A 27139-nucleotide genomic window follows, 5' to 3' on the forward strand; every position below is an offset into this window, starting at 1 on the left:
CTGCTTTTGCTCCCAGCGCTTGCTCCGTCTCCTACCCTCCGGAGTGGTGATCCAGGAGGCTGTTCTGCCCAGCTCCATCGGGATTTTGGTGAGGGTGCTGTAGTACTCACAAGCCAGTTTCTCGCAGCCACGTCCGATGTTGAGCAGTTCGGTGTGGCTCCATGTGCGACCCGTCGGGATTACGATGCGGGTCCTGGATTTCTTGGTCCTGGAGGTGAGTTTCTTCCTATGGTTTCTGGGGTTTCTAAGGGTTCTAGGGGTTCTGAGGTCTTTAATTACCTTACTTTCACAGCCGCGTTTGGTACCGGGCTGCTCCGAGTTAACTCGGACTTGGGAGCGCAAAGCGGCTGCGTCTGAACGCGCCGCCATTATCCTCATACACATTTTAGTGTATGTCTTCAGTTTAAACCAGCATCTGCAGTTCCTCCCTACGCATTTTGTCTGCAAAATCTCAAGATATGTCTACTTTGAAAAAGTTCTCTCTCCAACGAGAGTTCTGCAACACCACCGTCTATATCTCTCGTTCCCCTTTCCCCTGACTCTCAGTCTGAAGAAGGGTCTCGACCCAAAACATCACCTATTCCTTTTCTCCAAGGATGCTGCCTGACCCGCTGAGTTACTACAGCTTTTTGTGTCTGGCTTCAATAGAAATGTGGCATTTACTAATGCTAGTTTGAGATCAAGGAGGAGCTATTGGGGCTCTTGAAGGGCATTAAAGAGGATCAGTTCCCAGGGCCATCTGGGATTCCTCCTAGTTTATGGAGAAAACTCCATTAACCTTGGCATAAATCTTTGGAACCCCTCTCGCCACAGACAACATCGCAGAGGACTGGACAATAGCCAATGTTAACTCTTTAAGTAGGTACATGGGGATAATCCAGGGAATTTATAGATTGATGAGCCTTACATCAGTGGGAATACGACACGGTATGACTTTATTTATCCCAGGAGGGAAATTTGTCCCAGGTGTGAAATAGGGAAGCTAATGCAGAGGATTCTGAGGGATAAGATTTGTATTTGGAAGAGGATGGGCTCTCTGGGACAGTGGATTTAGGCAGTGCAGGTTATGTTAGAAACTCGATTCTTTTTTTTTGAGGAGATGGCAAAGGTGGTTGGTGAGGGTGGGGCAGTGGATATTCACATGGACTTCTGTGAGGCATTTGACTAGGTACCTCATGGTAGGTTCATTCAGAAGATTAAGATGCATGAAATCTATGATGGCATGATAGTTTGGATTCACAACTGGCTTGCCTATATAAGACAGAGTAACAGTGGAAGAGTGTTATTCCGGCTGCAGGTCTTTGACCAGTGGAGTTACATAGAAAATAGATGCAGGAGGAGGCCATTCGGCCCTTCAAGTCAGCACCGCCATTCATTGCAAGGTTCTGCAAGGATCTGTGCTGGGATCTCTGTGATTTATATAAACGACTTGCATATATACTTAGATGGATTGGTTAGTAAGTTTGCTGACAGCACCAACATTGCAGGAGTTGTAGACAATGAGGATGGCTTTCAAACTATACTGCGGGATATAGATTAGCTACAGAAATGGGCAGCGAAACGGCAAATATGAGGTGTTGCGCTTTGGTTGGTCGAATGCAAGGGAACTGTATCCAGGTAATGGCAGGGCTCTTAACAGCATTGATATACAAACAATAACATTGGTATATAAAGAGATCCTGGGTTTAAGTGCATAACTCCCTGAAAGTAGCAGCATAAGGAAGTGAAAGATGGCAGGTACACAAAAATGCTGGAGAAATTCAGCGGGTGCAGCAGCATCTATGGAGCGAAGGAAATAGCGACGTTTCGGGCCGAAACCCTTCTTCAGACTGAAGGAGGGAAAGATGGCATGCTTCATATGGAAATCCACACAAAGGCTGGCCATTTAATCCAACTAGCCCATGTCGCTTAATTCCTCGCCCCACCTTCCCGTCTTCTCATCTAAATCTATCAATATAAATCGTCGCCCTCTTCTTTATAAGTTTAGTTTAGTTTAGAGATACAGCGCGGAAACAGGCCCTTCGGCCGACTGGGTCCGTGCCGACCAGTGATCCCCGCACATTAACACTATCCTACACCCACTAGGGACATTTTTTACATTTTAACAAGCCAATTAACCTACAAAACTGTATGTCTTTGCAGCGCCCGTAGTCGGGATTGAACCCGTGTCTCCGGCGCTGCGAGGCAGCAACGCTACCGCTGCTCCACCGTTGCCAACGCTCTGGGCACTGGGTCCCTCCTGAAGAGGTGACATCAAACCCCCGGGTCACGTGATCGCACTGGGCTCGGCGATCACGTGGTCTCTGTCGGGCACGTGACTCGGGCGGACTTCCAGCGCCGTCGGCCGGAAGTGCTCGGCAGAGCAGCTTCCGGTACGTGTGGAGGAGGTTTGTAAACAAGCGGCCGCGGCCTCCGCCCAGGTACAGGCCCAGGGCCCGGGCCCAGCAGGCGGAGGGAGTGGGCGCTGCCGCCAGCGAGCTGCCGTGAGCTGCTGGGTGCGTGGCCGCTGGTTGGAGCAGAGCTGCCTGTGAGTAGAGACGGAGCTCTTATGTGGGTTTGCAAGTGTGTGATGGTGGGTTGGGTTAAAGTCCGTGTCTGTGGACAACTCTGCGCTGGCAGCTCCGGTTAGTGCAGCTTACTCTGCTCCTTCATTATAAACCGTAGCTGCTCCATCATGCAGTGCTCTGTCTGTGTCTCAAAACCTATCGTCTCCGCACACACATCCACATCAGTCACTATTTACATTCTGTACAAGGGTCCCGACCCATGGTCTCAAGAGATGCTGCTGTCTGACCCGCCAGTTAATCCAGCACTTTGTGTCTTTTTTAATATGGTTTTGGTCCCTTCATTGGAGTCATAGGTTCATACAGCCGAAACAGGCCCTTCGCCCCAACTCATCCATGTCAACCAAGATGTTCCATCTAAGCTTTTTTCCATCCCCTTTACTCACATATGGTGCCTATCCCTCTAACCCTTCCTATCCACATACCTGTCCAAATGTATTTTAATGTCATGAGAGTACCTGCCTCAACTTAATAGCCCTGTCCCACGGTACAAGTTCATTCCAAGAGCTCTCCCGAGTTTAAAAAAAATCAAACTCATGGTAAGCACGGAGAATGAACGTAGCGGGTACATCAGAGCTCGGGGACGTCTCTTAGCGGCTCGTAACGCTAACGGCAGGTACTCGGGAAGACACGCAGGTAAGCTCGGGAAGACTCGTGAAAATTTTTCAACATGTTGAAAAATGTCCACGAGAGCCCCGAGTACCGACGAGTGGCCATTACCGTAAATCGCCAAGTTTGATTCAGAGCAAACTCGGGAGAGCTCTTGGAATGAACAGGGCTTTAAGCCCCTGTCCCACTCTCCCGAGTTACTCACAAACTCTCCCTAGTTTTCCCCTTGATTCGAACTCGGAGAATTACGGTAATAGCCATTCGTAGGTACTCGGGGCTATTTTTTTTTAATTCGTGGACATTTTTCAACATGTTGAAAAAACGTCCCGGTTTACCTGATGCCCCGAGTTCCAACGGCTGGCATTACGAGCCGCTACGAAACATCTACGGACTCCTCCGGCCTCCTACGAGATTGCTGCCGTCATTCCCCGACATTCTCCGAGTTCGATTCAAGGGGAAAACTCGGGAGAGTTTGTGAGTAACTCAGGAAATCCGGACAGGGTCTTAATTCCTCTGGCAACTTGTTCCATGTACCTACGCTGTCTGGATAAAGTTGCCCCTCAGGCTCCTATTGAACCATTCCCCTCTCACCTATGTCCTCTGGGAAAAAGACTCTGTGCATTCACCCTATTCCGCTCATAATTTTATACACCTCCATATGATCACCTCTCTGCTTACTGTGTTCATAGAAATAAATTCCTATCCTGCCCAAACATTTTAGAGCCCTCGAATTCTGGCAAAATCCTCAAATTTTCTCTGCACCCTTTCCAACTTAATGGAATTTTTTCGAAAGTAAAAGTGTCCAAAACTGAACACAATACTCCAATAGTGGCCTCGATGACTTTTTGTACAACTGCAACATAACTGTACCCGCTACTGTATCCGCTGTTCCAGGTGTCAACTCCTGTATAACGGCGAGACCAAGCGGAGGCTCGGCGATTGTTTTCGCTGAACACCTCCGCTCAGACCGCCTAGACCTACCTAATCTCTCAGTTGCTCAGCACTTTAACTCCCCCTCCCATTCCCAATTTGACCATTTCGGTCCTGGGCCTCCTCCATTGTCAAAGTGAGACCCAGCGCAAATTGGAGGAACAGCACCTCATATTTCGCTTGGGTACCTTACACCCCAGTGGTATGAACAATGACTTCTCTCACTTCAAATAGCCTTTGCTTTCCCTCTTTCTCCATCCCCTCCCCCTTCCCAGTTCTCCCACATCTTACTATCTCCAACTACATTCTATCTCTGTATCGCACACTCCCCTGACATCAGTCTGAAGAAGGGTCTTGACCCGAAACGTCACCCGTTCCTTCTCTCCAGAGATGCTGCCTGTCTTGCTGAATTACTCCAGCATTTTGTGTCTACCTTCGACATAACATCCCAACCTCTACAGACACCAAGTGCTGGAGTAACTCAGCAGGTCAGGCAGCGTCTCTGGAGAAAAATGATAGATGATGTTTCAAAAGTCACTCAATCTTTTTCTCTGGAGATGCTGCCCGACTGACTGAGTTACTCCACACTCTGTGTTTATCTTTGGTATAAGCCATCATCTGCAGTTCTTTGTATATGACAACTTCTATACTTAATACCCAGGCTACTTAAGGTGGCACGGTGGCGCAGCGGTGGAGTTGCTGCCTTACAGAGACCCCAGTCCGATCCTGACTAAGGGGGCTGTTTATACGGAGTTTGTACGTTCTCCTCGTAACCTCCGTGAGTTTTCTCCGGATGCTCCGGTTTCCTCCCACACTCCAAAGACGTGCAGGTTTGTAGGCTAATTGGCTTAGTAAAATTTTAATTTGTCCCTAGTGTGTGTCGGATAGTGTTAGTGTGCAGGGATCACTGGTCGGCGCAGACTTGGTGGGTCGATGGGCCTGTTTCCACGTTGTATCTAAAACTAAAGTCGACTGATGAAGGCCAATGTGTTAAAAGCTTTCGTCACCACCCTATCTAACTGTGATGCCACTTTGAAGGACCTATGTACTTGTACTCCTCAATCCTTTTGCTTGATAACACTCCAAGGCCCTACCGTTCATTGTGAAACTACTGCCCAGGTTTGGCTTCCACAAAACCCGGCATCTTACACATCTGTATTAAACATCTTCAGTCATTCCTCAGCCCACATGCACACTGTTCAAGATCCTGCCGTAATTCTTGATATCTACACTATCCACAATACCTATTCCAGTATCATCTGCAAACTTACAAATCATGCTTTGTACATTTGAATCCAAATATTGATGTAGATGACATATACCAATGGGCCCAGCACCAATCCCTGAGGCAGGCCACTACTCACAGGCCTCCGGTCCGAAAAACATCCTTTCTCCACCATCCTCTTCCCACCACATTTAATAGAATTTCTGGATTTTATGCAAGGTTGATATTTGTGCCACTACGACTGTTTAAAGATGGGTTAGGACAAGTGTAAAACAGGATGCGAGTGTGTGGCAATTGTTTGAGTGAATTAATCATCTGTAGTTTCCTTTATTTAGTAGATATTGGTAGCATAGGTGGTGAGAGCAGGTAGTGAGGGGGTTGGTTCTGGGAATTAACTGTTGAGTCTTTCCGAGGTGTTGTGGGCCTAACAACGAAACACCAGTGAAGGGAGGTGCCTACCCAATGATATACTGTCATCTACACCATCAGTTTTTACGTGCTTGTTAATATGTAGATAGTTTATTATTGCATATGGAGTTAGTTATTGTTCTTAGCATAAGTGTGTATAATCCGTTTAGATACTACTTTGGCTTTGGGCTTGGTTTTCTTGGTTGAGTGCTTATCCTGGTGTTATAGCACAAGTACTTTGTGTTTTAATAGTAAGTGAAGTAAAATTAATTTGTGAATGGAGGACAATTACTGACAACCTTTCGCCCTCCTTGCCAACTCTTAATATCAGCTGCAGGTTTCATGAAAACTTAAATAATGATTCAATGGTAAGTCCAGCCGGTATAAACAGACAAGTAGAAATGAAGTAGAATACTTGAATGGATGTTCTCAATTATATTGAAGATGGACACAAAATGCTGGAGTAACTCAGCGGGCCAGGCAGCATCTCTGGAGAAAAGGAATGGGTGACATTTTTGGTCGAGACCCTTCCTCAAGTCACCTATTCCTTTTCTCCAGAGAAGCTGCCTGACCCGCGGAGTGACTCCAGCATTTTGTGTCAACCTTCGATTTAAGCCAGCAACTGCGGTTTCTTCGGACACAATTCTCAATCATATTAATGGCAGTATAAATTAGTATCTTGCTGTATAACTTTCCATTTGCTGAGAGCTCATTTGAAACCACTGAGAAAATATACAGTGCCCTGTATATTTGTAAATATATAATGTTTGAGACAAAGACCCATCATTTATTTATTTATTTGCTGCTGTACTCCACTATTTGAGATTTGTCATAGAAAAAATCACATGTGGTTAAAGTGCACATTGTCAGATTTTAATAAAGGCCATTTTTATACATTTTGGGTTATTCATAGTCGTCGTCCCCCCCCCCCCCCCCCCCCCAATTTCCCCCCATTTCAGGGCACCATAATGTTTGGGACACAGCAAATGTGATGTCAATGAAAGTAGTCATGTTTAGTATTTTGTTGCATATCCTTTGCATGCAATGACTGCTTGAAGTCTGCGATTTATGGACATCACCAGTTGCTGGGTGTCTTCTCTGGTGATGCTCTGCCAGGCCTGTATTGCAGCCATCTTTAGCTTATGCTTGTTTTGGGGGCTAGTCCCCTTCAGTTTTCTCTTCAGCATATAAAAGGCAGGCTCAATTGGGTTCAGATCGGGTGATCGACTTGGCCGCTCAAAAATGTACATTTTTTTAGCTTTGAAAACACCTTTGTTGCTTTAGCAGTATATTTGGGATCATTGTCTTGCTGTAGAATGAACCACTGGCCAATGAGTTTTGATGCATTTGTTTGAACTTGAGTAGATAGGATGTGTCTATACACTTCAGAATTCATTATATACTACCAACAGCAGTGGTATCATCAATGAAGATAAATGAGCCAATACCTTCAGCAGCCATACATGCCCAGGCCATAACACCCCCACCACTGTGTTTCACAGATGAGATGATATGCTTTGGATCTTGGGCAGTTCCTTCTCTCCTCCATACTTTGCTCTTACCATCACTCTGATGTAGGTTAATATTTATCTCATCTGTCCACAAGACCTTTTTCCAGAACTGTGGTTGCTCTTTAAAGTACTTCTTGGTAAACTGTAACCTGGCCATCTATTTTTGCGGCTAACCAGTGGTTTGCATCTTGCAGTGTAGCCTCTGTATTTCTGTTCATGAAGTCTTCTGCGGACAGTGATCATTGACAAATTCACACCTGACTCCTGAAAAGTGTTTCTGATCTGTCGGTCAGGTGTTGGGGATTTTCTTTATTATAGAGAGAATTCTTCTGTCATCAGCTGTGGAGGTCTTCCTTGGCCTGCCTTTGCGATTAGTGAGCTCAGCAGTGCTCTCTTCTTAATGATGTTCCAAACAGTTGATTTTGGTAAGCCTAAAGTTTGGCTGATGTCTCTAACAGTTTTATTCTTGTTTCTCAGTCTCATAATGGCTTCTTTGACTTTCATTGGCATGGTGGCGCAGCGGTAGAGTTGCTGCCTTCCAGCGAATGCAGCGCCGGAGACCCGGTTTTGATCCCGACTACGGGTGCTGTCTGTAAGGAGTTTGTACGTTCTCCCCGTGACCTGCACGGTTTGCTCCGAGATCTTCGGTTTCTTCCCACACTCCAAAGACGTACAGGTATGTAGGTTAATTGGCTTGCTATAAATGTAAATTGTCCCTAGTATGTGTAGGATAGTGTTAATATGCGGGGATCGCTGGTCGGCGCGGACCCGGTTGGCCGAAAGGCCTGTTTCCGCGCTGTATCTCTAAACTAAACTAAACAAAAAACGTTGGTCCTCATGTTGATAAACACCAATAAAAGTTTCCAAAGGTGATGGAAAGACTGGAGGAAAGACTAGGTGCTGAGGGCTCTCTTATACCTGCATTAAGGAGGCATTTAAACACACCTGAGCAATTACAAACACCTGTGAAGCCATGTGTCCCAAACATTATGGTGCCCTGAAATGGGGGGACTATGTATAAACACGGCTGTAATTTCTACATGGTGAAACCAAAATGTATAAAAATACCCTTTAATAAAATCTGACAATGTGCACTTTAACCACATGTGATTTTTTTCTATTACAAATCTCAAATTGTGGAGTACAGAGGAAAATAAATAAATGATGGGTCTTTGTCCCAAACATTGCGGAGGGCACTGTCCTTAGCAAAGTTGCATTACTTAAAAAAAAATAACTATTTTTGTTTAGAAATTGTGAAACATGGCTAATGAAAATGAAGACTTACAAGTAGTGGAGGAGGATGAAGACGAAGAGGATGAAAATGGTCTGGAATATTTACAGGCTAGAAATCCACTGTCCAATTTTCACGATTGTATCCCAGAGGAGCGAAGTGGTCACATAGCTGCAGCACATGGAAACCAAATGTACGTCCTTGGCGGATATAAGGTAAGGTCGTGTGAACTGCAATACCTCTTTCATTTAATTTATAATATTCACTAATTTAGTCATCTGTTTACTTCTCAAGTGTACACACCTAAATATTTTTTTAATTAAAACATTTTTTTTTAAATTTATTAGAATCAAATGTACAAAAATAGAACCAACGGCATATAAAATTATACAGTTATTGTACAGCTTCAATTTTAACTTTTAGCTATAGTTGGAAGAAAAGAAAGGAGAAAAAGCAAGCAAGAGAAAAAGTGCGATGTGCAAAGATAGAACCCCTAGACTACCAAAGTGGTGCAGCCAAATGAAGGAAAGAAGAGAGGAATAGAAAATATTAAAACAAATAAAAGGACAAAAAGAGAGAGAAAGAAAGTGGTGATATACCTGCCTCACATCCCTCCCCACCCACCTCACCCAACCCGTAATGTTTCTTAATGTTTAAAATGATGTGTTTGTAAAAAGAGAACGAGCTTGGGCAATCCAGATCGCATTTGCAATTGCACATATGGACCAATAATTTTAAATGACATCAGATCAAAGGACATAATTTGCTCATTTTGCAGTATCTTTTCAGTGATTTGCCGAAATTCTCTATATTTATTATCACTGACATTTAGTATGTGTATCAGCAACAAAAGAACAGAGAAAGAGCAGATGCCTTTAGGGATTAAAGCGATCATCTAAGTGTGGATGAGGGCCTCAATGAGTGGTTCTCATGTTTATTCTCCGTGAGAAGGACGTGGAAGATGGTGTGTTCAGGGAGGATATGTGCGTAATCTGGAGTAGGTCAGTGTTAAGAAAGAGAGGTGAGGGTTGTTTAGGAAGGAACTGCAGGTGCTGGTTTATTCCAAAGATAGACACAAAATGCTGGAGTAACTTAGTGGGACGGGCAGCACCACTGGAGAAAAAGAATAGGTGACGTTACAGGTTGGAACCCTTCTTCAGACCCTGAAGGAGTCTGAAGAAGGGTTCCGACCCAAAACGTCACCTATTTGTTTTCTCCAGAGGTGCTGCCAGACCTGCTGAGTTAATCAAGGTTTAAGAGGGAACTGCAGATGCTGGAGAATCGAAGGTTACACAAAAAAGCTGGAGAAACACAGCGGGTGCAGCAGCATCTATGGAGCGAAGGAAATAGGCAACGTTTCGGGCCGAAACCCTTCTTCAGACCTTAATCAAGGTTTCAAGGTCAGTTGATTGTCACATGTACAAATTAAGGTACAGTGAAATTTGAATCACTGTACAGCCACACTAAGTGAAATGCAACGAGACGCACAACCACATAAAAGTTAACATAAACATCCACCACAGTGGAATCCACATTCCTCACTGTGATGGAAGGCAATAAAGTTCAATCTTCTCCCTCTTGTTCTACCGCTGCCGGGGCAGTCAAACCATCCGCAGTTGGGGTGATCAAAGCCCCCGCAGCCGACGATCAAAGCCCCCATCGGGGTGATCGAAACTCCCGCGTCGGGGCGGTTGAAACTCTCTCCGCGGCATGGAGCTCCCGAGTCGGCCTCTTCTTACCAGAGACCGCGGGCTTCACGATGTCCACAGGCCCCGCGGTTGGAGCTTCGATCCCCGGCAAAGGGATCACAAGCTCCGTGATGTTAAAGTCCCGCAGACTCCCGCGGTTTTGAGCGCCGGGTTGGTCTCCAGGAAAGGCCGCCAACTCCATGATGTTAGGCCGCAGCGGGGGACGGAGATACGACACAGAAAAAAATCACATCTCCGTCGAGGTAAGAGATTGAAAAAAAGTTTCCCCAAACCCCTTCCCCACATAAAACAAACCAAGGAACACTAAAACATTCTTTTTAACACGTACTAAAAATAACATAAAGAAGACAGACTGTTGGCGTGGCAGCCACTGCTGGTGGCACTACCCGGTTATTGTGTGTCTATTTTTAGTGTTAGATGTTACTGGACACATAAGACTAGATGTGATCCATCCCAGGTTGCTATGGGAAACAATATAGCTGGGGCCCTGACAAAGTTTTGTAACTATAGGTAGGTGAGCGTTGTATCAATGGTAGGGAAATTCTTGGAGAGGATTTATGTACATTTGGAAAGCAATGGCTGACCAGGGCATTGTGGTGATAGCGTGCCTCATTAATGTGACCAGTGGTGTACCACAGGGCTCATCCTGGGACCCTTCTTGTATACAAGGTCAACGGAGGGGATCTGTAAGCATGTAGATGAGGTGAAGGTTGGTAATGTTGTGGATAGGAACGAAGGTTAGCAAAGACCAGCAGCATATAGATCAGATAGGATGAGAGCTGGCAGGTGTGAGCTATTGCATTTGGCTAAGTCAAATGGAGGGAGATATTCACAGTAAATGGTAGGGCTGCACAGAATGTTAATGAAGGTGAGGACCTTGGGGGTTAAGTCCATATTTCCTTGGAAGTGGCAACATTGGTAGAAAAGGTGGTGAAGAAGGTAAGTTGGGGTGAATTGTTACAACTTTACTAAACACTGGTTAGTTCATATTTGAAATATTGTGTTTGCTTCCGGTTACTGCAGTATAGGATAACTTGAATTACTTTGGAGCGAGTACAGGAGCGATTTGCCGAGATGTTGCCTGCTAGAGGCCTTTAGTTATGGGGACAGGTTGAATGGGTGAGTTTGTTTTGCCTGGAGCGAAAGAGGCCAAGGGTTGACCTGATAGAGGTTTAAAAACATATCAGCAGCATAGATGGGGTAGATAGTCAGCACCTTTTTCCCACGGGAGGGCTACCATAGAAAAGAGGGTGTAATTTAAGGTGAGATAAAGGGGTGTTGAAAGGATTTGAGGGGAAAGATTTTGTCCTCACAGAGAATGATTGGAATCTGCAGCACATTGGTGGAATTGGATACATTTACTACGTTTAAGAAATATTTAGACACACATTGATATAGGCAAGACATAGGAGGATATCAAGAATCAAGAGAGTTTATTGTCATGTGTCCCTGATAGGACAATGAAATTCTTGCTTTGCTTAAGCACAACGGAACATAGTAGGCATTGACTACAAAACAGATCAGTGTGTCCATATACCATTATATACGTAAATACACACATGAATAAATAAACTGATAAAGTGGAAATAACACATAATGGACTATTAACGTTCAGAGTTTTGTCCAAGCCAAGTTTACGAGCTATGCAGGCAAATTAGTGTAGAAGGGCAAAAAGATCAGCCTGTTTCTGTGCTGTACAAAGTTGCAGTGATTGTAGTCCTGCAAATTTGTCAAAATAATGTAATTTGCACTTGAAAATATCAGGATTTTTGTAGAATCAAAATCATTAATAATCGAGGAAGAGTGCATTTAGCCAATCATTTGCCTGTTTTGTTATGCCCATTATCCTGTTCCGTTAGTGTCAGTGTTATTTTCCTGACCTATTTTTCATCCTATTTGCAGAATGCTGCAGCTCAAGGCTATCATGATATCTATTTGCCACGGGAAGAGCTTTGGATCTACAACATGGAAACTGGACAATGGGATGTTTTGATTTTCTATTCTCGTTTTATATATTGATGTCTGTTTTAAAATGTTTGAGTTCCCTGCGTTGTTGAATGGTGAGGCACACACGCAGTCAATCAACCCCCCCCACACACACTTCCTCCGAAGAGTCTTGAGCCGAAAAGTCACCCATTCCTCCTCTCCAGAGAGACGCTGCCTGTCCTGCTGTTTTTCCAGCTTTTTGTGTCTATCCCTCTCCCCCCCCCCCCCCCCCCCCACACACACACGAGATACAACACACAGTTCAAAAGCAAAAAATCAGCAGCTGCTCCGAATCTGGAGTCAAAATGTAAAGAGTGTTTTAATTTACTGAACTGCTATTTTTAATTGTATTATATAATTTGTTGAGTACTGTTCTGCTGTTGCAAGTAAACAAAGTAATTTTTCCATTTCGGTAGATATGACAATCAAACATTCTTGACTAAAATGAGTGCAAATTATCAGTAATTATTTAAGAAGTATTTCCTGCCAAATGAATTTCCTACTAATTGTAATGTAATGTTTTTTACAGGAAGAAGAAATATACAGGGGGTGATGTACCAAAGTCTATGTCAGGAAGTTGTGCAACTTGTGTCGATGGAGTACTTTATTTATTTGGAGGGCACCATGCAATCGGGAACTCGAATGAGGTAGAGTTTCAGATTTATTGGAATGCCACTGGGATTAATAATTGAAGATAGACACTGAATGCTGGAGTAACTCAGCGGGACAGAATTTGAAGAAGGGTCTCGACCCGGTACGTCACCCATTCCTTCTCTCCAGTGATGCTGCCTGACCCGCTGAGTTACTCCAGCATTTTGTATCAATCTTCGATTTAAACCAGCATCTGCAGTTCTTTCCTACACGGGATTAACTATTGCTTTGTTTATAATATATTTTTGGAGAATTCTTATGGCATTGGTAATGTAAAATTGGTAATTTGGCCTGCACCGTGTACAGTTAAGGGGCTGTCCCACTTGGGCGACCTGATCCGCGAGTTAAGAGTGTCTTCGACCTGCGAGCTCGAGGACACTCGCCTGGAAAGCCTCGAGCTGGATCGACCGTCCGCGTTGAAACCGCGAGCTGGATCGACCGACCACACACACAGTCTCCGGAGTTCCCGGCCACGAGTCTCCGGGAACTTCCCTTGAGCATGAAGGAGAGTTCCAGCCACCTCATAGGACCTCCCAGGACCACGTGTTGACCATGCTGCGAGTTTGAAGGTCGAACACACTCTTCTAAACTCGCAGATTAGGTCGCCCAAGTGGGACAGCCCCTTTAGTCGATTGTACATTTTGCTGCTCGTATCAGAAGACATTTAAATGTATCTTCTTAGTATAGTAGCACATGCCCGGGGGTAACAAGGTTTCAAAGTGGAAATAATTTGTTGATAATAATTATTAACACGATTTTCTTTTGAAAATTTGTCTTCTGACCAATAAAGCAATTATTTTGGTGGTGGGTTTGAGGAAGCACTTGAGGGAATTTGACATTTCTCCCCCCTTTGTGTGAATGAGTTTCTGAAATTGCCCATGGATTGTCCAGCTTTAGTTCTAAGCTTGCTTCTTTTGTACAACTGCAAATGAATGCTCGGTTATTAACTCGGGTTTTAACTAAACTCTGATCTACGAACTGCCAGCGTGGCACTAGGGACTTTGGGAGTTTTTTTATTTTGTATTATGGTTAATTGTTATATGGTTATTATATTTTTTTAATTTATTGAACTTTGTTTTGTTTATTATACTTTATTTATTATCTATTCTTTACAAACCTGTCGCGCTGCTGCTGCAAGTAAGAATTCCATGGTTCCGTTTTAGAACGCCCAAACACTTGACTCTCTGAAAGTACCACTCTTTAACCTGTAACATAACATTTGTGGTTGTAATGCCTGCAATTGCCTACATAGTTACTCGTTCTTCATATTTAGATATATTTTGATAATAAAGTTGTCCCTGGTTCTCTCCCAGGACACACACTTCATGCCTGCATTATGAATTTTTATATCTCACAAATCAACATAACAGAGGGAAGGTACACAAAAATGCTGGAGAAACTCAGCGGGTGGAGCGAAGGAAATAGGCGACGTTTCGGGCCGAAACGCTTCTTCAGACTGATGGGGGTTGGGGGGGAGAAGGAAGGGAAAAGGGAGGAGGAGGAGCCCGAGGGCAGGGGGATGGGAGGAGACAGCTCGAGGGTTAAGGAAGGGGAGGAGACTGCAAGGGCTAGCAAAACTGGGAGAATTCAACGTTCATGCCAACCGTACGCAAGCAACCCAGGCGGAATATGAGGTGCTGTTCCTCCATTTTCCGGTGTTGCTCATTCTGGCAATGGAGGAGACCCAGGACAGAGAGGTCGGATTGGGAATGGGAGGGGGAGTTGAAGTGCTGAGCCCCCGGGAGTTCAGGTAAGTTATTGCGGACTGAGCGGAGGTGTTTGGCGAAACGATCGCCCAACCTCCGCTTAGTCTCCCCGATGTAAATCAGCTGACATCTAGAGCAGCGGATGCAGTAGATGAGGTTGGAGGAGATACAGGTGAATCTTTGTCAGGAGGGAAGATTGGTTATAGATAATACTATTTATGTTACTAGAGTTGACTGGGAGAATACAGATCAGAATTTTGCTTCTAATTACATGGTTTTTATTTTAACTATTTGACATTTACACGGATAGGACAGGTTTGGAGGGGTGTGGACCAAACGCGGGCAGGTGGGACTCGTGTAGCTGGGACATGTTGGCCAGTGTGGGCAAGTTGGTCTGTTTCCACACCGTGTCACTCTGGACATCAAAGGCACAAAGAAAGCTTAAACTTGAGTATCATCTTTTCCATCTCTCTGCAGTTCTATATTTTAAATCTGAGAAACAAAGACAAAGTATTGCACTGGGAGAGAATAGAAAACTTCAAAGGAGTGCCACCAACACCCAAGGATAAGCTAGGCTGCTGGGTGCACAAGAACAAGTGAGTGCAACATAACCTCCAACACATTTCTCATTCATTGGCATTGTGATTCGGACAGGTAGTAGTGCAAATTCTGAACAAGCATAAATGTCTACTTGTTGCTGTGTTGAATAAGACATTTTACTCAGTGTGTAAACAAGTGAATATACCTCATGAAAAATACATGGGAGCAGTCTGAAGAAAGGTCTCGACCCAAAATGTCACCCATCCGTTTTCTCTAGAGATGCTGCCTGATCTGCTGAGACACTCCAGCACCTTTTGCAACTTTTATTAATGGAAATTTTCAAGCTGTTTTATTATTGTTTTATTATTTTATAAGGTATAGCAGCAGTGAAGAAAGCGAATGGTATGTTGGCCTTTATAACAAGAGGAATCGAATATAGGAGCAAAGAGGTCCTTCTGCAGTTGTACAGGGTCCCGGTGAGACCACACCTGGAGTATTGTGTGCAGTTTTGGTCCCCTAATTTTTTGGGAAGGACATTCTTGCTATTGAGGGAATGCAGCGTAGGTTTACAAGGTTAATTTCCCGGGAAGGCGGGACTGTCATATGCTGAGAGAATGGAGCAGCTGGGCTTGTACACTCTGGAGTTTAGAAGGATAAAAGGGAATCTCATTGAAACATATAAGATTGTTAAGGACTTGGACACGCTAGAGGCAGGAAACATGTTCCCGATGTTGGAGGAGTCCAGAACCAGGGGCCACAGTTTAAGAATAAGGAGTAAGCCATTTAGAACGGAGACGAGGAAACACTTTTTCTCACAGAGAGTGGTGAGTGTGGAATTCTCTGCCTCAGAGGGCGGTGGAGGCAGGTTGTCTGGATGCTTTCAAGAGAGAGCTAGATATGGCTCTTAAAAATAGCGGAGTCAGGGGATATGGGGAGAAGGCAGGAACGGGGTACTGATTGTGGATGATCACATTGAATGGCGTTGCTGGTTCGAAGGGCCGAATGGCCTACTCGTGCACCTTTGGTCTATTGTCTATGATATATTTATTTTACTTGTGTATACAGAAACATTTTGGCATATACTAAAGGAAAATAAAGTTTAAAAAATACACAGTTGATGCCGAAATGAATGAAAAATTACAGAATGTAGAGCTCTTATAAATACCTTTTTTTTAGATTTTTTTCCTCAATGGTTGTCTTTTTAGGAAAGATTAACAATCAGCCCATCTGGGAAAATAGCCTTTTTTCTGCGGAACAGCAAAAGGTGGAAACAGAGGAATACTCCAGATTGTTGGGAAGAACAAAAGCTTACAACAAGACTGAAAGTCTTGATCATCAAATCCCCTTTATTCACTCTCTACATTAGTATCACATTTTTCACTATGAAGAAATTGGAGCATTTTTTTGAGGGATTCCATCGATTTAATTAATAATGGTTATATATTTGTAACTTGCATTCTTTCGTGGAGTCATAGAAAGAGACCCTTCGTACCATTAAGTCTGTGCCAATCATAAAACACCCTCTTTTATCCGCATTCTACCCTAACCCAGTATTCCTATCACAGACACAAAAAACTGGAGTGACTCAGCGGGTGGGACAGCGTCTCTGTAGAAAAGGAATAGGTGACGTTTCGAGTCGAGACCCTTCTTCAGACCAGAAGAAGGAACTTGACCCGAAACGTCACCTATTCCTTTCCTCCAGAGATGCTGTCCCACCCGCTGAGTCACTCCAGTTTTTGTGTGTGTCTATCTTCGGTTTAAACCAGCATCTGTAGTTGCTTCCTACCAATATTCCTGTCAGTTTACTCCTGGACTCTACACATTGGGGGCAATTTATAGTTGATCAGTTAACCTCCCAGCCTGCCGTTTTATGGAATGTTGGAAGAGGCTGGAGCACCTGGAGGAATCTCAGGCAGTCACAGGGAGAACGTGCAAACTCCTTATAGACAGCTCTGCTTTCCATGATCAGAAAATCATCACATTTCAAATTCTGTCCTTCCTCATATGCGTTGCCTCTCTTATTTTACTTACAGCTAACTTTTTCTCGTCCCTCCAGAGTGATTTTCTTTGGTGGCTATGGTTACCAACCTCTAGAGAAGTGCCATGGATCGTTTGAATTTGATGAATCATCGTTTTTGGTAAGTAGTTTAACGCATTGTTTTGACATTGTCTTCTTTTAGCGAGATTGCAGTGAGATGAAACCATTGACATTTTTCCCCCAGAACGCAGGCCGTCCTCGAGGCTGGAACAATCACGTCCACTTCATTGATCTTGAAACTTTCACGTGGAACCAGCCCGTCACCAAGGTATCCATTCCCGTCACTGCACACAAACAGTAAATGTACAAAATCTGAAATAAAAATGATAATGTGTGCTGTTGTATTAAAACAGGGAAAGCCCCCTACTCCTCGAGCAGCTCATGCTTGTGCCACCATTGGAAACCGCGGCTACGTGTTTGGAGGAAGGTATCAGGTATGGGAATTGATTACCTATCCAACTGAGCCATAGTTTAGAGATACAGCTCAGAAAAAGGCCCTTTGGCCCACCGAGACCGTTCAGACCAGTGATCATATAACCATATAACAATTACAGCACGGAAACAGGCCCTACAAGTCCGTGCCGAACAACTTTTTTCCCTTAGTCCCACCTGCCTGCATTCATACCATAACCCTCCATTCCCTTCTCATCCATATGCCTATACAATTTATTTTTAAATGATACCAATAAACCTGCCGACACCACTTCCACTGGAAGCTCATTCCACACCGCTACCACGCTCTGAGTAAAGAAGTTCCCCCTCATGTTACCCCTAAACCTCTGTTCCTTAATTCTGAAGTCATGTCCTCTTGTTTGAATCTTCCCTATTCTCAAAGGGAAAAGCTTATCCACATCAACTCTGTCTATCCCTCTCATCATTTTAAAGACCTCTATCAGGTCCCCCCTTAACCTTCTGCGCTCCAGAGAATAAAGACCTAACTTATTCAACCTATCTCTGTAACTTAGTTGTTGAAACCCAGGCAACATTCTAGTAAATCTCCCCGTATACTAGTGCTGTCCTACACACTTGGGACAATTTACAATTTACAATTTTACCCAAACCAATTAGCCAACAAACCTGCACTTATTTGGTGTGTGGAAGGAAACCGGAGCAACCTCACGCAGGTCACGGGGAGGACGTACAAACTCTGTACAGACAGCACCCGTAGTTAGGATTGAACCCGGGTCTCTGGCGGTGTAAGGCAGCAACTCCACCGCTGCGCCAACGTGCCGCCCCTCTTATGATAACCTTGGAAATGTTGCATTTGGTAGAAATATTGGGCAGATCTTCCTACTTCCTCAGATTGCTGCTGGCTGCCGTGGGGCCGTGTAACTGCATCAGTGCAGCTTCCTGTTGGTCTCGACAGCCTGAGATCCACCCTGCTCCCTCCTCAGCCACACTCCCACCCCCTACTTCCCACAGGGTTCTCCGTAACGTTCACTAGAGCAGCGAAAAGGAATGTTTGAAAAATGATTTTAGACCTTAAAAACAGAAACACGTTTAAAAGATTTGAATCCATCTTAAGTTTAAAATAAAGCCTCTCTTGCCTTTCCCCCAGCAGTACATTGCTCCTGCTAATTTATTGTTAATCCTGCAGTCATTGTGCTGGCTGTAAACTGGTGCAGGTACAACACCTATTTGCCCTCCTTATTTCCTTCTTAAGTATGTACCCCAGTTCCTGAAACTCCTCCAGGGATGCACTTGATCCCAGCTGCATATATTTGTCCTATTGCCTCCTTTACCCTGCCCAAAGCCTCATTCTCTCCTGTGCCTCTCTAACTGCCCTTAAGGGGCTGTCCCACTTGGGCAACCTAATTGGCGACTTTAGAAGATGACATGTTGAAGACCTCCTTCGACTATGTTGAAGCCCAGCTTCCACTAGCTACGACTATCCTCGATTACCTACGAATAACATGCTGACCTACTACGACTAAACCTACGAGTAAAAAAAGTATTGATTTTTTCCATGGCAACTATTTTTTTACTCGCGGGCATTTTTTAACATATTGGAAAAAACAGCAGCAACCTAACTGAGGCCTCGAGTTCGCGGAGACCACTCTCGAGCATGAAGGAGAGTTACGAAGACCTCCTATGATCTTGTGTCGACCATGCTGCGAGTATGAGTCAAGTGCAAACTCGCCAGAACTCGCGGATTAGGTCGCCCAAGTGGGACAGCCCCTTTAAGCACCACAATTGTGCCTCCTTCCATCATCACGTTCCAGGCAACTACCAATCTCTGTGGAATAAAACTTGCCCTGCACATCTCTTTTAAACGTTTCCCAACTGACTTTAAAACAATGCCCTCTAATATTTGACATTTCCACACTGGGGAATAGATTCTGATTCTGTACCTTATCTGTACCTCTTCTGATTTTATAAACATGTAAAAACTTCTATCAGGTCTCCCCTCCGCATCCGACTGCTCGTTACAGCTAATACCCTCCTCTGCACCCTCTCCAGAGTCTCCACATCCTTCCTGTAATGGGGTGACCAGAACTGCACACAAAACCCAAATGCAGCCTAACCAACATTTCATAAAGCTGCAGTGGCCGGTGCCTGTCGGCAGCAACCTCTGTAGTCCGTCTGTCTTTTTTTTCTTTTTGTCCTGTTAAGTGGATGTCTTGGTTTTAGTTTTTATATTATTTTTAGCTGTGTATAAGTGGGGGGCGGGGGAAACTTTTTAATCTCTTCCGTGTACGGGGGACCCAACTTTTCCTTGTCGAGTCTCCGTTGCCGTTGAGCCTAACATCGTGGAGCCGTCGGCCTTCAACCAGAATTGACCTGGGGCTCCAGTCGCAGGGCCTGCGGACTCACCATCCGACTTTAGAATGCGGAGCGCTGTGGTGGCGCGCGGCTGGGACCCGACTTCGGAGCTTTGGAGGCTTCGGCTGCAGGCCCTGTGGGCGGGAACATCGGGAGCTCGCGGGTCCCTGGTGGGAGACCGCTTTTCGGAGCTCCGGCAACGGCAAACTTCGCCCGCCAGAATCGAGGGGTTTAAATCGACCCGGAGCGGGGCTTTACATCGCCCGGTGCCGCTTAAACGGCCGCGGGATTTACCATCGCCCGCCGGGGGGCTCTAACATCTAACATCAGGAGCCTCGATCGGCTCGATGCAGCAGTTTGGCTGCTTGACTGCGGGAGAGCAATGGGCACAGAGAACAGGGTAGAGATAAGACTTTGCCTTCCATCACAGTGAGGAGGTGTTTGGTGATTCACTGTGATGGATGTTTTGTGTGGAATTGTGTTCATTGTGTGTTTTTTGTTTTTTTTCTGTTTGTTGTTGTGACTACAGAAATGCAATTTCGTTTGAACTTATGTTCAAATGACAATAAACGATTCTGATTCTTATATGATTCTCTTAATCTTATAATCATTGCCCTGAGCAATGAAGGCAAGCATACCATATGCTTTCTTTACCAATCTGTCGCCTTGTGTTGCTACTTTTTGGGAGCTATGGACTTGGATCCCTCTGTGAATGACTGCTGTTAAGGATCCTGCCCCTAACTGCACACTTGCTACAAAAATATAGCTGAAAAATATGTTTCTCTGCTTGCTTTTGCTTTTTTTTTTTCTACTTTTGATGTATATCTCTTAAGCTATAAAGTGAAAAATTCTTGCATCCAAACAACAAACTTAATGTAATAAAAAGATTCACGTTGCAATGTTTTCCAAAGGGAACGTGTCTATAACTCAATGTTTCCAACAATAAGGGTTGTCTATATCTTGGTGACAAACCAGTGTTCACTGACGTACTCTACTTTCCACCAATTCTCTCCAAGGATGCCAGGACCAACGACCTTCATTACCTTGACCTAGATACGTGGGAATGGAATGAAGTGTAAGTTCCATATTTTACATTGTTGATTATTAATCCTTCTGATTCACACTCAGCAATATCCCCAGCAACTAAGGTCCCGCAGCCCCAACCCACGTTAACAAGTCACCGTGTCAGGGGGTTTTGGGGATTTGAGATTTTTTTAAATACTCCCAGGGATTGCTATGGTTAGGGCAGCTTGGATATCGAGCATGTTTTTAGGTAGCTGTTTTTTTTAATTTATATCAAACAGTTTCTATTCATATTCAGCAGTACACAAGAAAGGCCTAACAATTAGATGCAAAGATGTCAACATTGTAGTATCAGTTAAAGAACTTGCTGTTTTCTCTTTTGTGTTTTCCATTGTCCTAATTTTGCTGCAATAATATCTGTAAATATCTCTTTAAATTCAATTAGCATTGTCATTGCTGAGCATATTTTCTGAGGAAGTTTCCAGGACTCGAGGGTCTGAGCTATTGGGAGAGGTTGGGGAGCCGAGGACTTTATTCCTTGGGGCACAGGAGGCTGAGGGGTGATCTTATAGAGGTGTATAAGGTCATGAGGACAAAAGCTGAGGCGAATGCACAGAGTGTTGTACCCAGGGTTGGGGGGAATCAAGAACCAGAGGACATTGGTTAAAGATGAGAGGGGCAAGATTGAATTGGAATCTGAGTGGCAACTTTTTCACACAGTGGGTAGTGGGTGTATGGAACGAGCTGTCCGAGGATGTAGTTGAGGCAGGGACTATAACAACATTCAAAAGAGATTTGGACAATTACATGGATAGGAAAGGTTTAGAGGGATATGGGACAAATGTGAGCAGGTAGGACTAGTATAGATGGGGCAGCTTGGTGGCATGGGCAAGGTGGGCCGAAGGGCCTGTTTCTGTGCTATCGGACTCTATGAGTCCAACAATGAGCTGCATGCGCAAGTGAAAGTGCTTACCTCCGCTACTCTTGAAGCTAACAACATCCTACTGTTAAAGGTTTTGATAAATGTTGTTTTGGTTTACACGAGTGTCTAGACTTCAGTGAATCTCTGCAGATCTGTTGGGAACATTGTCTATCATTCTAAACTTTTATTTGCTAGGGTCCAGTCACCTGAGCAGATCCCTGTTGGCCGCTCTTGGCATTCACTCACTACAATCTCAAATGACCATCTCTTCTTGTTTGGAGGTTTCACAACTGACAAACATCCGTTAAGTATGTTTCATTCTTATTTTGCTACATAAATCATTTACTGGCTGAGAATTTTTATAGACAGTAGTTAAAATTGAGGTTTTCTTTTCAAATTTAATATCATCCGTGGCTTTTCCCCTTTCTAGATAATCATGCTTGTGTGTCTGCTGTGATTGATTAAATGGGTGACATTATTTTTCTGCAAATCACTTGGCTACATCCTTTTCAACTGGTAACATTTAATTTACAGACACTAAAAGCTGGAGTAACTCAGCAGGAAAGGCAGCATCTGTGGAGAGAAGGAATGGACGACGTTTCAGGTCGAGAACTATCCCTTCTCTCCAGAGATGCTGCCTGTCCCGCTGAGTTACTCCAGCTTTTTCTGTCTATCTTTGGTTTAAACCAGCATCTGCAGTTCCTTCCAAAACATTTAATTTATGATGGGAACTTTTAAGGATAACCTTTTTTAAATATAGAGTGCGGCTGCAAATACCTAGGCACCTCATTCCTTGTTTGTTAAATATTTATAATCATATTTTACACCTTACATGTAAAATAATGTACTTTATAGGGATAGAAAATACAGGGTTGCTTTAAGATATTAAGGCGATATGATCAGTCTGAATTGATAAAAAGGAAATTGCATTTTGTAAATTGTTACATACTAACGTGTGTCAGCAATGGACCATTAATTATACAAATAATTGTTTTTAGGTGATGCTTGGATATACAGTCTGAGCAAGAACGAGTGGTTAAAGGTAGAACACAATTATGCGGACAAGCCAAGGTATGATCCTGGGATGGGGATGTCGTTGCTTCTCAATGTCAGGTCAACTTTCACTCTCTGAAGCCTTTCTTTCTGGTAGATTTTTTATACATTTAAGGGCCTGTTCCACTTTGCAATTTTATGGGCGATGCCGGCTAAAAACCGGCAAGTAGCACGACAGGATACGGCACAGCCGCGTCAAGGTACGGCCCTCCGCGTCACCATGCGCCACCATTTTCCACGCGTCGCCATAGGACAGCATGCGGCAGCAAATGACAACGCCTGCGATGTCACAGCCGTCATGCGGCGTCAATGTATGTCCACCCGCGACACTATACGGCAAGATACGACGGGTAGCGTCATCTGGGGCACGTGACGTCATTTGATTACCCAGCTTCCCTACAAAAGGGGCTGCAGGGTGCTATTCTGCATCATGACTATCATGGAGCAACTACAGATTGCATCGCTATTAGTACAACAACAACAACAACAACAACAAAGACTTCTGCTTGCAGCGGCCCTCGTGCTTACAGATCAGCCAGGCAGGAGTGCAACATGAAAGGGGAGGACGAAGCCCAGGAAGAGGTCTGTGGGGACGAGGACCTTGTTGCGGATGGGACCCACTTTGGGCCAGTATGAGATTATGATGACTGATCTCCAGCGAGAAGATGAGGCTGCCTTTAGAAACTTCACCAGGATTCCCCCTGACCCGTTTCAGGAGCTGAAGATGCGAGTTGGTCCTCTTCTGCAGAAAACCGGAGACCTTCATGTGGAAGCCACTGGAACCAGGCCTGCACCGAGCCATCATCCTCCTCCGCTACCTTGCATCAGGAGACTCCTACAAGAGCCTCTCCTACAACTTTGGTGCGGCTCACAACACCATCAGCAAGGTTGTCCGAGAGACCTGTGATGCCATCATCAATGCAGATGGGGAAGAAATAATTGACTGCCCTAGCACACCAGATGAGTGGAAGAGAGTGGCACAGGGCTTTGATACCAGATGGAGCTTCCAGCACACATGTGGGGCAGTGGACGGCAAGCATGTGGCCAGCCAAGGGAGGTTCTATGTACTTCAACTGCAAGAAGTTCCATTCCATCGTACTCATAGCTGTGGTGGATGCAAACTACAACTTCCTGTTTGTGGATGTGGGCACACTTGTCAGTCCGCAGATGGTGGGATCTGGAGAGAGACCTCCCTTGGGAAGAAGGAAGAGCAGGCCTTCCTGATCCAGAACCTCTGCCAGGAGAATTCAACCCTAACATCTCCTACACACTGGTTGGTGATAACACCTTTCCACTCTGGTCATGGATGATGAAGCCATACCCTCACAGGCAGATGTAAAGGCAGCAGAGGATCTTCAACTACAGGCTGTCCAGGGCTAGGAGGGCCATGGAAAATGCCTTTGGCATCCTCGCCAGCAGATTCAGATGTTTGCTGACTATGATGGAGCAGGAGCCCAAAAATGTGAAGACCATTGTCTACACAGCATGTGTCCTCCACAACCTGATCCGTACCAGAATGCAGCAGCCATGGTGGAGAGTGACCGAGTGGACAACCAGATAGGCAACATCACACCAGGCTCATGGAGAACTGGAGGACAGGCTGCACGGATGGTGGTACTGGAGAGATTGGCAGGAAACACCTCCAACAAGAGAGCTAAGGACCAGAGAGACCAAATCTGCACTTACTACAACTCCGAAAGAGGTATTGTACTGTGGCAGAACAACATGATCTGAAGACCAACAGCAAGCAGCCCACACCACAAACAGAAGTCCACCACTCCAGGAACTGATCTAAATAAATGAGGATTTATAAATGTGAAATTGATACCATGACTAACAATACTGAGAAATGTCACATAAAATCTTCATAGAAATGTCAAGAATTTAAAAGCAATAGATGCTTGTGTCTGTTTTTTTCTTTTATTGACCACATTATATGACAAGTTTTGCATTTCAATGCAGTTCAATGTTTGTGTGTGTTTTATTGATCTAAATAAATGACGATTTATATATGAAATTAATTCTGTGATTAACAATACTGAGAAATGAGAAGATCATCACACATTAAATTTTCATAGAAATGCCAAGAATGTTATTGATAGTCAAGCAAACAGCTTTTTTCACAATGCAGAAAGGTTGTGAATCCCAATTTACTGCAGATTTAACAACTGCAGCAGGAGCAGCAGCAGCAGCAGCAGCATCCTCCTGGATCTCAACCTGCTGAACCTGCGTCTCCCCCTGCATGGCTGGTTTTCATTGTGCTTTGCTCTTCTGGTGAGCCCTGCTTCTCTTGAGTGCCATTATCCCATCTTCTCTGTTGCAAGTGAAAAAAGTTTTGAAAGTTGGCGCACTATATACCCGCGTGATCACGTGGTGCGGCGCTCAAATGACGCGTTGTGACACGCTGCGACGCATCATGACGCATCGTTGTCACATAGTGACGCATGGTGATGCACAATAAATTAGCATAGGCAATGACCTTGTGTCATCTTGCGAAAGGGCGCACGACATGATAAGATACGCAGATGTCCTGCGAGGATTTTGAACATTCCAAAATCCTGGGGTGGCAGGGAGACACCGCGCATCACTGCATGAGTCACCACGCCTTAAATGTCGCCCAAGTGGGACAGGCCCTTTAGACTACAATCTTGGCTATCAAGAATATATATCCTGAAGAAAGACACAAAATGCTGGAGTAACTCAGCAGGACAGGCAGCATCACTGGAGAGAAGGAATGGGTGACGTTTTGGGTCGAAACCTTTCTTCAGACTGAATCGCCACCCAAAATGTTACCCATTCCTTCCGTATCTGTGATGCAAAGGGAACTGCAAAAGACTATATTATTATTTGTTATTTGCACTATATTTGTTATTTATTGAACTTTTTCTTTTTTTCCCCCGTTATATCCAATGTTTACATATTCGCATATTCTGTTGTGCTGTAGCAAGTAAGAATTTCATTGTCCATCCTGAACATATGACAATAAAACATTCTTGACTCTTGCTGCCTGGATTCAAGATTCAAGTGAGTTTATTGTCATGTGTCCCTGATAGGACAATGAAATTCTTGCTTTGCTTCAGCACAACAGAACATAGTAGGCATTGACTACAAAACAGATCAGTGTGTCTATATACCATGATATAAATATATACACACATGAATAAATAACCTGATAAAGTGCAAATAAACAGATAATGGGCTATTAATATTCAGAGTTTAGTCCGAGCCAAGTTTAATAGCCTGATGGCTGTGGGGAAGTAGCTATTCCTGAACCTGGTCGTTGCAGTCTTCAGGCTCCTGTACCTTCTACCTGAAGGTAGCGGGGAGATGAGTGTGTGGCCAGGATGGTGTGGGTCCTTGATGATACTGCCAGCCTTTTTGAGGCAGCGACTGCGATAGATCCCCTTGATGGAAGGGAGGTCAGAGCCGATGATGGAATGGACAGTATTTACTACTTTTTGTAGTCTTTTTCGCTCCTAGGCGCTCAAGTTGCCAAACCAAGCCACGATGCAACCGGTCAACATGCTCTCTACTGTGCACCTGTAGAAGTTAGAGAGATTCCTCCTTGACAAACTGACTCTCTGTAATCTTCTCAGGAAGCAGAGGCGCTGATGTGCTTTCTTAATAATTATATCAGTGTTCTCGGATTGGAATGTATTAGAAATAGGAGAAATTAGACAAACTAGGATTGTTTTCTCTGGACCATCCGAGGCTGAGGGTAAGCTGTTTATAACATAGTCCCAGGGTAAGAATATCATCTACTGTTGGTCATAGGTTTAAAATGAGAGGGGGAAGTTTAAAGGAGAATGTTTTGTGCTCAGAGAGTGGTGCTGTGTGGCACATGCTGTAGGGAAGGTGGTAGAAACAGATACAATAGCAATGTTTACGACCCATTTAGACAGACACATAAACAAGCAGGGAATAGAGGGAGCTAGGCACAAACTCAGCGGGCCTAGCAGCATCTATGTAGAAAAGACAGGTGATGTTTGGGGTCAGAGCCCTCTTTCCTGAATAGAGGGATACTGGCTATGTGTAGGCAGTCAAGATTAATTGGCTTGGCATCATGGCTGGTACAGACATGGACTGATGGCTCTGTTCCTGCTCTGTGCTGTGGTGTCACAGTTGAAATACAGCAGACAGATCTCATAATTGTGTTCCCGATGTGAACTATAACTTGACTCACGCTGAGAACTTTGTTCACGTTTGCTATCAATGATAAGCAAAGGAGACATCGGCAGAGTATTCCTGTGTATACGTCGGTGACACTGCA

At 44.5% G+C, this 27139-nt stretch overlaps 1 protein-coding gene across 1 annotated transcript in view; it reads left to right on the forward strand.

The window, feature by feature from the left end:
* LOC129700541 (kelch domain-containing protein 2-like) overlaps nucleotides 1-27139 on the forward strand; it is a 34083-nt gene continuing 6944 nt past the window's right edge. The window contains 11 exon segments of the mRNA XM_055641141.1: nucleotides 1-214; nucleotides 8496-8693; nucleotides 12090-12173; nucleotides 12707-12820; nucleotides 15008-15126; nucleotides 17127-17208; nucleotides 17293-17376; nucleotides 17462-17542; nucleotides 20888-20946; nucleotides 22012-22124; nucleotides 22815-22887. Coding sequence (XP_055497116.1) covers nucleotides 137-214; nucleotides 8496-8693; nucleotides 12090-12173; nucleotides 12707-12820; nucleotides 15008-15126; nucleotides 17127-17208; nucleotides 17293-17376; nucleotides 17462-17542; nucleotides 20888-20946; nucleotides 22012-22124; nucleotides 22815-22887 — 1085 coding nt within the window. The 5' untranslated portion in view covers nucleotides 1-136.

This window comes from Leucoraja erinacea, chromosome 9 (assembly GCF_028641065.1).
Source record: "Leucoraja erinacea ecotype New England chromosome 9, Leri_hhj_1, whole genome shotgun sequence".
Taxonomy (NCBI): Eukaryota; Metazoa; Chordata; class Chondrichthyes; order Rajiformes; family Rajidae; genus Leucoraja; species Leucoraja erinaceus.